The sequence below is a fragment of the Cherax quadricarinatus genome, chromosome 26 (assembly GCF_038502225.1).
Source record: "Cherax quadricarinatus isolate ZL_2023a chromosome 26, ASM3850222v1, whole genome shotgun sequence".
Taxonomy (NCBI): Eukaryota; Metazoa; Arthropoda; class Malacostraca; order Decapoda; family Parastacidae; genus Cherax; species Cherax quadricarinatus.
Window position 1 is genome coordinate 38244713 of NC_091317.1, and position 14817 is coordinate 38259529.

The 14817-nt window shown below is 37.4% G+C and overlaps 1 protein-coding gene across 1 annotated transcript in view; it reads right to left on the reverse strand.

The window, feature by feature from the left end:
* LOC128691585 (probable glutamate receptor) overlaps positions 1–14817 on the reverse strand; it is a 63118-nt gene that overhangs the window by 22666 nt on the left and 25635 nt on the right. The window contains exons 7-10 of the mRNA XM_070088968.1: positions 10106–10264; positions 8727–8817; positions 2526–2826; positions 609–826 (exon numbers count right to left, since the gene is read on the reverse strand). Coding sequence (XP_069945069.1) covers positions 609–826; positions 2526–2826; positions 8727–8817; positions 10106–10264 — 769 coding nt within the window. The remainder of the gene's footprint in view (positions 1–608; positions 827–2525; positions 2827–8726; positions 8818–10105; positions 10265–14817) is intronic.

The window sequence follows — 14817 nt, forward strand, 5'->3', positions numbered from 1 at the left end:
AAAGTAATAAGACCAAGAACTATTAAGATAAAATCAAAGAAAACTCAGATGAGTGTGTATAAATGAACGTGTACATGTATGTGTTGTGTGACCTAAGTGTAAGAAGAAGTACCAAGACGTACCTGTAATCTTGCATATTTAAGAGACAGAGAAAAAGACACCAGCAATCCTACCATCATGTAAAACAATTACAGGCTTTCATTTTACATTCACTTGGCAGGACGGTAGTACCTCCCTGGGTGGTTGCTGTCTACAACCTACTACCAATATATATATATATATATATATATATATATATATATATATATATATATATATATATATATATATATATATATATATATATATATATATACTCGCGAAAAATAACCACAATGCAAAATAGTGAACCTCTAAGCGTTTTCCTGATTTCTTATGTTATCAAGGAATAGTAAAAATAATACGATAACAGAAGACTTTTAAATCTGAGATATCACCTCATCACAGAAATGAATATCAATTATGCAGAATAACCTTCGAATGATTCTCTACTGTAAATACTTTCTACCAAATGCTCATCAGACGAGAGTGCAAGATTTATGTGTAGGTTATATGCATAGCTGACTCACTTTGAGATAAGCTACAGTTGCAGAGTCTTTTTCCCATATTAGTTTAACGGAAGGATCATCTATTACGTCTTGAAGTGTTCGGTAAGGTTGAGGGATGTGTCTCACAGCCAGGAGAGCCTGGAGGTTGCCAGAGTAACTCCGTGTTAACACCAGTGTCACCATCATCCACACCATCAACACCACCCGCTCCCACAACCAGTATATAGGTAAAGTCGTGTCTGGAAGGGTTGCAGGAATATAAATAAATTGAAATATACTTAAAATTGATACTCTTGAATTGGTTATAAGCGTTCCATTGTTGTATTTCAGTGAACGTTTCTCCATATTATTTCACAATACATTAGGAACAACCATACAGTATATTATTTACCAGTGTCATGTAAGTATTAAATGCAACAAGGATAGAAAATAGAACTGGGAAAGAGAACAATTTAATCCAGATTTCTTAATGGATACAACAGCGTTTTGCCGACGGTGCTGAAGAAAGGACACGAATGCTAAGTAAGCTTTTATTATGACAATGTTCCCTTTATATAGAGTTTTATCACTGTCTTAATAAGGCTCTACAAAGAGCGAAACATTGTAAGAATAAAACTTTGTTATACATGTTTTTAGTGTTATATGTGCATTGTATGATGTTACTAGCCAACAGGAAGTATATTGAATAATTTTGACTGCCGAATTCTGTTTAAATCTTTACTGCTCCTACATATAGACTTCTATTGCTGATACAATTATTCTCTTCACACTCCTTTAATGTATTTACGCACACAATGCACATAAACACAATTTACAAGTATGTTGTTTTTCCCTTCATTCCAAACGTGGACCATACTGGTCCATAAACTACACGATGAAGCTAAAGAATTTGGAGTTAGTGACTTATTTGACAGTGGAAAGCTGGACTCAGAATTGATTGTTCCACCATTAATCTTAATTGTTCCATGAACAAGTTTTCAGTCTTTTTTTTTTTAGTATTGCAAAATCCATAATTTCTGTCGAGGGAGAAGACAGCAAATAATGTTTTACACCAGTTATTGGATCCCATTAGACTGGCGAGTTACTCTTTTTTTTTTTTTGTCTTAACTCTGAAATAATTAGGTCGACGTGGTTATAAAACAAAGGCAGCCAGCCACGATAATTTGCTGTCAAGTTTATACGTCAGCCACGTGAGTGAGGTCTTGACTCCGGCGAAATCGAAGTTATGTTTAGTGCCTTCATTGAAGTTACTCTCAGTAGCTGGCTGAGTACATACTTGTTGCAGTGAGTTAACTCACTTTGCTCTCTCACTTATTAACATATGGCTGCTTTACTGCATTTTGTATACTGTAAATAGTGGATTCATTGACTTCTTTGTATGAGATTTATTCCTTGTCTGGAGACTTGATTTATGGTCAGGTTTCTACAGGATCTTAGTGCACTGGTGTTCGTAATACTAATTTTATACTCTGATGTAATCTTCTTCACTGTTTTAGATGATCCAGCTCTTACTTGTTTCTCCGTCAGTTGTGATGACCTCCAGGATTTTATACCATTTCCTGCTCTTATGTTATATTTCATTAATGACCCTTAAAAAATCCACTGCTATTTACTCTTATTCTGATGACTCCGCCTCTTCATTCTTACCTGCATATGATACTCACACTATGAATTTTCAGTCTGTTATGGGGATAGTTTTAATGAGTCAAGGTGTCAATTGCATCTTAGTGATAATAGGTAAAAATGTTAACTTCATATGAAGAAAAGTCTGTGTTTTTATTAATACAGATCTGGAACAATTAGAAAACCGCACCATTCGAACAGAAAACTTTAGGTGATGTTTTGTCTGTCACTACTGAGAAAAAACACACAACAACAAAAAATTACATAAAGAGGTAAAAAAATGGTAGACGATAGATCAGGTAAAAAAAAACTTACCTTGCTGTAATAATATCCGAACGTAGCCGAAGGAGACCTGTAACCAGTAGTTGTGATCATCACTCTTGAGAGAGCCGCAGGAATACATGAGGAACACTGCAGCAGCAAGCACCACCAGCATCACCAGGATGGCCGTCCACACCAGCGGTGCCAGGGGGAACAAGAAGCCCCAGGGGTCCACCTCTGGAAGACCTCGACCCGCTAAGTATTTCCAGTAGTCTATGAATATTGGTACAGTGAAGTCCACCGCCTCGGCTCGCCATCTATCAATAATGAAAGGTCCAGCACCGATACTTACTTCCTGTAGGAAAAAAAAACAACAGTCTTCATTTCGGCATTGTTACGAACAACCACTGAAAATTTATGTTATGCGACTACGTAGGCTGTTCATCCTCACCTCTTGTAGTATTGTATGGTCCTGTGGGTCAGAGCGTCCTCGAATTTTCGCTCACCACGAGGCGGGCTAAAATAACATGGGTTCGATCCCCCGCCTAATCGCAGTGTTGTTATTTATTATATACCACTCGTTTGTGGTTACAATATATATATATATATATATATATATATATATATATATATATATATATATATATATATATATATATATATATATATATATATATATACATTATATATATATATATATATATATATATATATATATATATATGTATATACATATATATATATATATATATATATATATATATATATATATATATATATATATATATATATTATATATATATATATATATATATATATATACATTATATATATATATATATATATATATATATATATATATATATATATATATATATATATATATATATATATATATATATATATATATATATATATATATATATATAGGTATAATAACTGATCCTGGGGATACGGCAGGCAGTACTTAAGAATATATAAATATTTGAAAAATCCAGGAATATATAGGAATGTTTAGGTATATATGAAGAGATCTTTCTGAACATCCTAGAATCTTCCTACCGAAACATATGGTATTTTATACTAACAAATGAGTGTATTTGACTCTTATACATAATCCACTATTGCAACTTAATGTCTTATGTCACATGATTTGTTGTCGACAATTAGATGAAGCTTAGGGTTGGCTCTTACACCTCCTATTATTCTGTTTCTTACTTTCTGAAGACTGGGAGATCCTCTTTTACCCTTCCCCATGTGGGAGGGAAGGACGTGTTGGTGGTTGGCACACTGGCTGGTGCCTCATATTGTGCCAGAGAACCTGACTGGTGTCACCACGCTGCCTCACTCTCAGAAAACTTCCCTTTATTTCTTCTGGTGCTACTCTTGCAACATTGCATAGCTCCTGATGACGCACGGACACATGTGAAAGTACTTGATTTGAAAATTTCCATCCCTTTGGCTTGTATTGCTAAGATCGTCTGTTATATTGGCCGGCCTCATGGTGAGCAAAAACAACATGACGCTCACCATGAGGTGGGCCAAAACAACATGGGTTCGAGTGCTTGGCTAGTTGTAGTGTTGTTATTGATCAATACCACTTGCTCGTGGTTACAGTAATATAAAATACTGCTTGTTGAGGCTAGCACACCAATCGGGAAGTAGAATGAAATTAGTTCAGAAGTATCCACACAGTCATATGTCCTCGGATCACGGCAAAACACCTAGCTCTGCTGAGTGCGTGATTCTTGTAGGATTTGGTGGTCCTGTGGATTAAAGCGTCATGTGGTTTTCGTTCACCATGAGGAGGGCCAAAACAACATGGGTTCGAGTCCTTGGCTAATTGCAGTGTTGATATATATATATATAAACACATCGACCGTCTCCCACCGAGGTGGGGTGGCCCGAAAAAAAAACTTTCACCATCATTCACTCCATCACTGTCTTACCAGAGACACACTTACACTACATTTATAAAACACCCGTCCTTCATAATGCCGCCACTGTATTCCCCAGTCCGGCCTGCCGGTGTCGGTGAATCCCTTCATAAATGTTACCTTGCTCACAGTCCAATAGCACGTCAAGTCCTAAGAACCAGTTGTCTCCATTTGCTCCTCTCTACCACGCTCACGCATGCTTGCTGGAAGTCCAAGCCCCTCACACACAACCTCCTTTACCCCCTCCCTCCAACCTTTCCCTGGCCGACCTCTACCTCATCGTCCCCGCCGCTACAGAGTTATATATATATATATATATATATATATATATATATATATATATATATATATATATATATATATATATATATATATATATATATATATATATATATATGTGCATATATATATATATATAGATAGATAGATAGAAAGATAGATGGGGTCCACCTCTGGTGTAAATTGTGGGACCTATAACCTCGTTGAACATTAAAATGGTATAAAATACCGACAAGTTGTTAGGTAAGACACATATGCAACAGTTAGGTATCTTTATTTTGAAACGTTTCGCCTACACAGTAGGCTTCTTCAGTCGAGTACAGAAAAGTTGATAGAAGCAGAAGAGACTTGAAGACGATGGACTGATTACATCGTCTTCAAGTCTCTTCTGCTTCTATCAACTTTTCTGTACTCGACTGAAGAAGCCTACTGTGTAGGCGAAACGTTTCGAAATAAAGATACCTAACTGTTGCATATGTGTCTTACCTAACACCTATAACCTCGGAGAAGTGGATAAAAAGACTTCAAGGAAGAATATTTGGATTTCTTCCTGAAGCCGTTTGAATATTCCACTTTCCCTACCACCCCATCTTTTCATTTTTTTTTACCAATAGGAATATTTTATTACATAATATGGTATAGAAGATTTAAGAGATACATTGTTGATATAAAGGTGGCATATACGGTACATGTATCTTGAACCATTCATCTACAAATATACGGTACATGTTGTTACGTGTGTATCACCAATTATACGGCGAAAATCTCATCCAGCTCCTCAGAGCTGGGGCGTGTGCCCAAAATACAGCAGGCATTATTCCTTTGAACAGCCGTACTGAGCCGCTGGAACAGAAAACTAACTGCCCTGGGATCCCTAGTTACCCTGATGAGTCTTTTTCCCAGCTCCTTAAGGAATTTAGATGCACTCTTTCCCCATGAGTCAAGGGTCTCTGAGCCCATGGGAACAAACATATGGCTGAACTGGGGACCCTTATCCTCAGAATAGACAATAAACTTACCTCAGGGAAAACTCAAGGGTCTCCCCGAAGCTGTTTGAATATTTTCTTCTCCTACCACCCCCTATATTGCATATTCTATGGGAAAATTTATTAATAGACAGAAGGCATTTACAGAAAACACAATCATGAATACAGTGTACAATATATTAAAGATTATCAATTTCCTCCAGTTCCAACGAATCTGGACGCAAGCCAAGTATGCAGCAAGCATTTCCCATCTGGATGGCCACGCTGAGGCGCTGGAACATGAAAGTGGCTGCCCTTGGGTCTCTGGTGGTGTCGATGAGTCTGGAACCCAATTCTTCAAGGAAACGTGTGGTATTTTTTCCCCATGATCCCAAGGTCTCTGATCCCACTGGGACAAATTGATACTGTTGGCTTATGTCCCTGTACTTGCTGATCTTGTACTCCTCCCTGTGGTCAGCAGCTCCTCCCTGTCGCCCCACACTGTGATGGATATAGGTGTCAGCCAGTGTGGACACACAGGTATAGTCCCATGCTAAGAGCTTGCCATTCTTCCAAGGATAAATGGTGATCCCGTCGGGGTGGTTTGCTGGGTTGTGGGTATTGTTGGCTGCTAGTGATCGTGGCTCCCTCTTGGCTGGGCATCCAGCTGCAGCAAGGGTTCTCTTTATGATGTCGTTGACCTCATTGTGTCTTGCATGCCAGCCCTTGGTTTTTTAACAGTTAAGACCATGTAGTCCATATTGGTCGGCATGGGCATCGCCGCAAATGCACGTATATTCTGTGTGAATTGGTGCAGCAAGGCGCAGAGCTACTGCAATACGGAGGGTCTTAGGGATGAGGCGAATTCCCATTGCCGATATGGGAACTGTTTGTAGGAAATCACCGGAGTGAGGTGCGCTCACAGCCTGGAGACGGGCAGGCTCCCTATCTGATGTTAAAGCCCTGAGCATGTTGGCAAGCACCTTTTCAGCGAATGGGCCATCCCAGCTTGACTGTTTGTGAGTCAGTGCTGCACTAAGGTTTGGTGCTGGAGCAGCAAGAGTCTCCCATTCAGTGATGGCAGTGGCATAGTTAGGGTCCTGTATTCCTGCTGAGTCACTGAGGTTATCAGGAAGAATTTGTCTTATTAAATCGTTCGATGCTATGGAAGAAGACAGGAAAGCTGGTAGAGCAATCTGGGAGGATCTGCGTACTCCTAGCCCCCCAAGCCTGAGCAGAAGTGAGGCTTGCAACCACTGTCCCTCTTCAAGGGAAAGATTCAATACACTCTCTAGTATGGTCTTAAGAAGAGAGTCATATTCCTTGAGTTGCGGACTGCTGAAGACTGGGGATATATAAATATATATATATATATATATATATATATATATATATATATATATATATATATATATATATATATATATATATATATATATATACATATATATATATATATATATTATTATTAACACACTGGCCGATTCCCACCAAGGCAGGGTGGCCCGAAAAAGAAAAACTTTCACCATCATTCACTCCATCACTGTCTTGCTAGAAGGGTGCTTTACACTACAGTTTTTAAACTGCAACATTAACACCCCTCCTTCAGAGTGCAGGCACTGTACTTCCCATCTCCAGGACTCAAGTCCGGCCTGCCGGTTTCCCTGAATCCCTTCATAAATGTTACTTTGCTCACACTCCAACAGCACGTCAAGTATTAAAAACCAATTGTCTCCATTCACTCCTATCAAACACGTCTCATGCATGCCTGCTGGAAGTCCAAGCCCCTCGCACACAAAACCTCCTTTACCCCCTCCCTCCAACCTTTCCTAGGCCGACCCCTACCCCGCCTTCCTTCTACTACAGACTGATACACTATTGAAGTCATTCTGTTTCTGTCCATTCTCTCTATATGTCCGAACCACCTCAACAACCCTTCCTCAGCCCTCTGGACAACAGTTTTGGTAATCCCGCACCTCCTCCTAACTTCCAAACTACGAATTCTCTGCATTATATTCACACCACATATTGCCCTGAGACATGACATCTCCACTGCCTCCAGCCTTCTCCTCGCTGCAACATTCATCACCTATGCTTCATACCCATATAAGAGCGTTAGTAAAACTATACTCTCCTACATTCCCCTCTTTGCCTCCAAGGACAAAGTTCTTTGTCTCCACAGACTCCTAAGTGCACCACTCACTCTTTTTCCCTAATCAATTCTATGATTCACCTCATCTTTCATAGACCCATCCGCTGACACGGCCACTCCCAAATATCTGAATACATTCACCTCCTCCATACTCTCTCCCTCCAATCTGATATCCAATCTTTCATCACCTAATCTTTTTGTTATCCTCATAACCTTACTTTTTCCTGTATTCACTTTTAATTTTCTTCTTTTGCATACCCTACCAAATTCATCCACCAACCTCTGCAACTTCTCTTCAGAATCTCCCAAGAGCACAGTGTCATCAGCAAAGAGCAACTGTGACAACTCCCACTTTATGTGTGATTCTTTATCTTTTAACTCCACGCCTCTTGCCAAGAACCTCGCATTTACTTCTCTTACAACCCCATCTATAAATATATTAAACAACCACGGTGACATCACACACACATATACATATATATATATATATATATATATATATATATATATATATATATATATATATATATATATATATATATATATATATATATATATATATATATATATATATATATATATATATATATATATATATATATATATATATGTATATATATGTATATATATATATATATATATATATATATATATATATATATATATATATATATATATATATATGAATATATATGTATATATATATATATGAATATATGTATATATAGATATATATATATATATATATATATATACATATATTCATATATATATATAATATATATATATTCATATATATATATATATAATATATATATATATATTCATATATATATATATATATATATATATATATATATATATATATATATTCATTTTGTGATGGCGAAATATAATACTTAAAATATGCCTGTCCACTGACCTCCCTCACCACCATGCCCATCATGCCCGACCATGAACCATTATTGAGTTTAACGCCCCAGACTCCGTCAGGAGGCCGCACGAAGGAGCACCTGGTGAGATACATATAACTGTAGACAGTAAGGTATAAGTTGTATACTAACAGTTGTGTGATACTATCAAACTCGTGTTAATATAATAATTTAATGGGAGAGCCAGGATCCGAGCCATTGGTTTGGCAGTTGCCAACCCAACACTCTTGACTATACCACAGAAGATCATAAGCCGTACTAATACCAGGAAATTCTTTTATCTGGTGACGTTAGGAAAAGCCACAAACTGGAATGCAGTTGCAGGTTTTTATGAAAGTGAGTCAACGCCACCACAGTGATGTGATGATAGATGTTGCTCCTGTAACTTCTAAGATGCTCGTTCCTCTAAGCCAAGATAAGACTTCAGAAAAACAACTTTGTAGCCATCATGGCTGAATAGACAGAATATTGGTTAAGCATTTGCTAGGCCTCAAGTTCGAATCCTAAGCATTCTTCGAAAAACGTGATTAGAAATTTGCTATAAAAACCTATCACACTTTACAGCATACTGAAGACCCATAAATTCGTCATTCCTCTCCGGTCTATCACTTCAAACATCAGATAGTATCTCATACAGACTGGCCGACGCTTTGTGAAGTCTTCCAGGACTTCTGGCGAATAATATAAATAATTAAAATTAATGTTTAAAGGGGTAGACCGGTAAGCCAGTGGAAGGCCTCGGCTAGTAAGCAAATACTGCAGTGGCGCATCATCATAAGACCTACGTCAGGAAACACCTGTCCTGTTTCCTGACGAATCTTAATAAGAAACTTGACTTTAAGTCTAACACATCTTAAACCTCTTGGATATCCGCATTCCTGTATCATCTACATAATTATCAAAAAACATGTAAATGACTCCCACTGATGCTGCGTCTTTATTTATCAGCGTTGCCACTGTCACTGCCGTTGAAATAAATGGAAAATCAACAATCACCTCCCTAGAGTTGATTGAGCTGTGTATGAGCTTTAACATTTTCAGGTACGAGGTTAATCTCTACCAACAATGATCTGTCATCGTTATGGGTAACCCCCTTAGTGCTGCGCTGACCAACATTTTCATGGTAAACCTCGAGACTGAGGATCATATATATGGATTGAGAGAAAGAGAAACAAAAATACTTGTTATAACATATTAAACATACTAGGAAAGAAGGTAATATACATGCAATTGTGTGAAAGCTACATGTTCATGTGCACGGGTCTGTGACTGGCTTTGATCTTCCCTTTTACTACAAGCCTATGTGCAGTGCCATGTATATTCACTACTTACCCTACTAAACAAATTATTAATATTCGCTTTTACTTACGTGAAATTGAGTGCACCAGAAAGGTAGTCTATCAACTTTCCCAAGGAACCGTGGAACTGAACTCTGGAAACCCCAGAGTCTTTAGGATCATTGACCATCATCAACTTACCATAGGTAGAGTTCTCGATCGCCACCAGCAAAGTCGGCCTCTGGTGGAACCTACAACAGTAGACGAAGTACTTATAAAATTATTTTATTTTTGCTTATATTAAGGTAAAATATTTTTCCTGCTATATTGTTCTTACTTCATTAATATATCAAATTTTCACGGTATGATCAAGTCTAATTAACTTATTATTATTATTATATATATATATATATATATATATATATATATATATATATATATATATATATATATATATATATATATATAAAGTGAAATACAGGGAGGTACCACCTCTAGAACTGTCCTAGGGACCCTCATCCTCAGAGAGAAAAGTATAAACTTGCTTCAGGGAAAACTCAAGGTTCTCCCTGAAGCTGTTTGAGAATTTTCTCCTACCACCCCTTATATTTCAAGTATGTTTTATTTAAAGACAAAATACATTGGCCAAACATTCACAAAAATACAATAGAAAGTAAAACAACATAGGTAACTCAGAGCTACGTCTCGAATACTTCGTCCAGCTCCCCAGCGGTGGGCTGCGTGCCCAGAATGCTGCAGGCATTTCCTCTCTGGATCGCAACACTGAGTCTCTGAAAGAGGAAGCTGGTCGCCCTGTGGTCCTTGGTTTCTATGATGAGCTTTTCACCCAGCTCTTTGAGGAACTTTAGAGCACACTTGCCCCATGCTCCAAGGGTTTCCGATCCTATTGGAATGAAGTTATAGCAAGGAGGAAGGTCTTCATATTTTCGGACCTTCTGGGTCTCCCTGTGGCTGGCAGCTCCACCCCCTTCCAGTACGGAGTATGGCAAGTAGGTGTCTGCCAATGTGGCGGCACAGGTGTAGTCCCAGGCAATCTGCTTTCCATCCTTCCAGGGTAGCATAGTGGCTCCATCAGGATGCTTTTGACTTCCATCAGACCTCTGTACTTATGGTTCCCATTGAGCTGGGCAACGGGCTTTGGCGAGGCTTCTCTTTATGATGTCATTGACCTCCTCATGTCTGGCATACTTCCCTTCTGCTGTGTGACACACGAGACCATGAAGTCCGAATTGATCAGCTGTCGCCCTGCCGCAAATACACCTATGTTCGGTGAGGATGGGGGCGGCTAGGTGAAGAGCGACACCAATCCGAATGGCCTGTGGGTCGAGACGGGTGCCCAGGGAGGAATTGGGAACAGCTAACAGGAAATCTCCTGAGTGTGGTGCCTTCACTGCCAGGAGACGAGCTTTGTCCTTTCCTGAAGCATTGGAGAGCATTGTGTTGGCGATTTTTTCCATGATCGGTTTGTCCCAGTGCTCTTTGGGAGGAGCTGGTCTACTGGAGGAGTCTGTAAGGGTGTCCCACCTAATCGCTGCTTCAGTAAACCTGGGGTCTTGAGCTCCTACCACGTCCCTCAGGCGTTCGGGAACTATCTTCTTGACTAATGCACTGGAAGCCAAACACGAAGACAGAAAAACAGGTAAAGCAACATGCGTTGCTTTGCGCATCCCTATACCTCCCAGTCGTACTGGGAGGGTTGCCTGATCCCATTGCTTATCCTCTCGTGACAGATTCAGTGCCTTCTTTAAAGTTGATCTCAGGTGTGCGTCATATTCATCGAGTGCTGGGTTGTCAAAAGAGGGTGCACACCTCAGGAAGTAAGTGAGTCTTGGCATAGTAAGACACCTTGTGAGGAGATACAGAGCATCATGGGCATCAAGATTGCTTATTCTCTCCTCCATTCTCATCAGGTCATTCAATTTGTCCATGAGGACAGTGTCGATGGCCTGGTGACCCAGCGGTGCTCCCAAGAGGGTACTGTTGGACGGAGTGGTAGTAGAGACTTCTGAGAGGATTCTTCGCACAGCATTGATTATTTCCTGGTTCGCTGTGATAATTTCACACTTGGAGGGATTGAGGATGAGTCCCAAGTCTTCTCCCTGTGTTTTCACCAGTTGTAGGTCCCCCACGAGGGACTCTTCAGTACCTGCCAGAGTGCCGTCATCCAGGTACCAGATATTGAGCTCACTGCATAGGCTGGAAGTTAGTTCTCTTACTGCCAAGCAGAAGAGAAGTGGAGCGAGTGGGTCACCCTGCTGAACACCCTCTGATGATTGAATTTCATGTTCTCCAAACAAAAGAATTGAGGGTTTGCTGTAGCCGGCTGAAATGAAGGGAAAAAGACTGGGGATCCGATCCCGAACAGCTGGCAAGACAGCATCTCTCTTCACCATATTAAAGGCATTTCTAAAATCAAGTTTGGCTATGGCCTTGTCTTCTGGTAGGTCCCTGATGTAGGCCCTTGTGGCATGAGCTGTGGCTTCACTGCCTTGAGAGACCCCAAAGCCCAGTTGGGGTGGCTGGAGTAAAGTGGCAGCTTCTAGGCGAATGTTTCTTACTGTTGCTTTCGCAACAAGACGGCGAAGAGTGTTTCCAACTGCAATGGGTCTGATTCCCCCATCCCTCTTCTTCAAAGCACATAGTGAGGCTCCAAAAAAAGAAAGTTTTAATTTCTTTTGGGATTCGCCCAGCCAGGCAATCTATTCAAGATTGATGGACTGAACACATCGACTCAAGGTTGAGGGACTGATTACCTCATTCTCCTCCTGTTCTTCAAGTTTCTCCTACGTATGGACTGATGAAGCCACTGTGTGGCGAAACGTTTCCTCAATAAAGATACCCAAGAGTTGCACATGTGTCTAATTTATCAATTATATTCCTGTCGACCATGTAGTATCAAGCAAGTCCATGGTCGACAGGAATATAACTGAATCTTGTTTCATAAAAAGCAGTTTTGACAATAATATGAATATTTCCTTTGGTTTATATTAATTAGATATATTTATAATTAATAGAATTTGGGAAGAATTTAATAATACACTGGACAAATAATAATTTTTAAATTTTCTTGGGTAGAATAGTTTGTGGGTGAGATGTGCAAAGGACCTATCCAAGTTGGCTCGGCGCGCGTCAGGTGTTTAACCGTTGTGGGATCTGATAGTGACGTGCTGGCCAGACCCCTTATATAGCTTCCTTGGATGCTTTACTTTCATAGTTCCTTGATAATGTGAGTAGTAACGAAAGCGCTTGGAATTTCTCTATTCTTTAAGAGTGGTTGCTTTGCATATATATATATATATATATATATATATATATATATATATATATATATATATATATATATATATATATATATATATATATATATATATATATATATATATATATATATATATATATATATATATACATATATATACATATATATATATATATATATATATATATATATATATATATATATATATATATATATACATATATATACATATATATATATATATATATATATATATATATATATATATATATATATATATATATATATATATATATATATATATATATATATATATATATGTCGTGCCGAATAGGCAGAACTTGCGATCTTGGCTTAAATAGCAACATTCATCTTGCCATATAGGACAAGTAAAAATTTGTGTATGCAATAATTTCGCCAAAATCATTCTGAACCTAACGAAAAAAATATATTTCACTGTGTTTGTTTAGTATTAAATTCCGGTAAACAAATCTAAAATATATTTAGCTGGGGTAGGCTAAAATAAATTGCTCTTGTTAAAATAAGGTTAGGTAAGTTTTCTAAGATTCTTTTGGTGCAAAATTAAAAATTTTTACATTAACGTTAATAAAAAAAATATATCTTTAAACGTATAAGAGAAAATTTCAGAAAGGACTTAATTTTAAATGAGTTCTTGCTAATTGACCAGTTTTACATATTCGCCACGACATATATATATATATATTATATATATATTATATATATATATATATATATATTATATATATATTATATATATATATATATATATATATATATATGTATAGATATATATATATATATATATATATATATATATATATATATATATATATATATATATATATATATATATGTATATATGTGTATGTGTATACATGTATATGTATATACATATATATATATATATATATATATATATATATATGTATATTATATATATATATACATATATATATATATATATATATATATATATATATATATATGTCGTGCCGAATAGGCAGAACTTGCCATCTTGGCTTAAATAGCAACGCTCATCTTGTATGTATACATATATACATATATAAAAAAGGAAAAGTGTATCGTAGGGTTATTATTCAGAGAATTAGAGGTAAAACAGAGAGTAGGATTGCTGATGAGCAAGGAGGTTTTAGAGTGGGTAGAGGATGTGTAGATCATGTATTTACATTGAAGCATATATATGAACAGTATTTAGGTAATAGTAGGAAAATTTTCATTGCATTTATGAATTAAGAAAAAGCATATGATAGAGTGGATAGGGGAGCAATGTGGCAGATGTTGCAAGTATATGGAATATGTATTAAGTTAATAAATGCTGTAAAGAGTTTTTATGAGGATAGTTAGGCTCAGATTAGGGTATGTAGAAGAGAGTGAGACGACTTCCCGGTAAAAGTAGGTCTTAGGCAGGGATGTGTAATGTCACCATGGTTGTTTAATATATTTATAGATGGGGTTGTAAAAAAAAAAGTAAATACTAGTGTG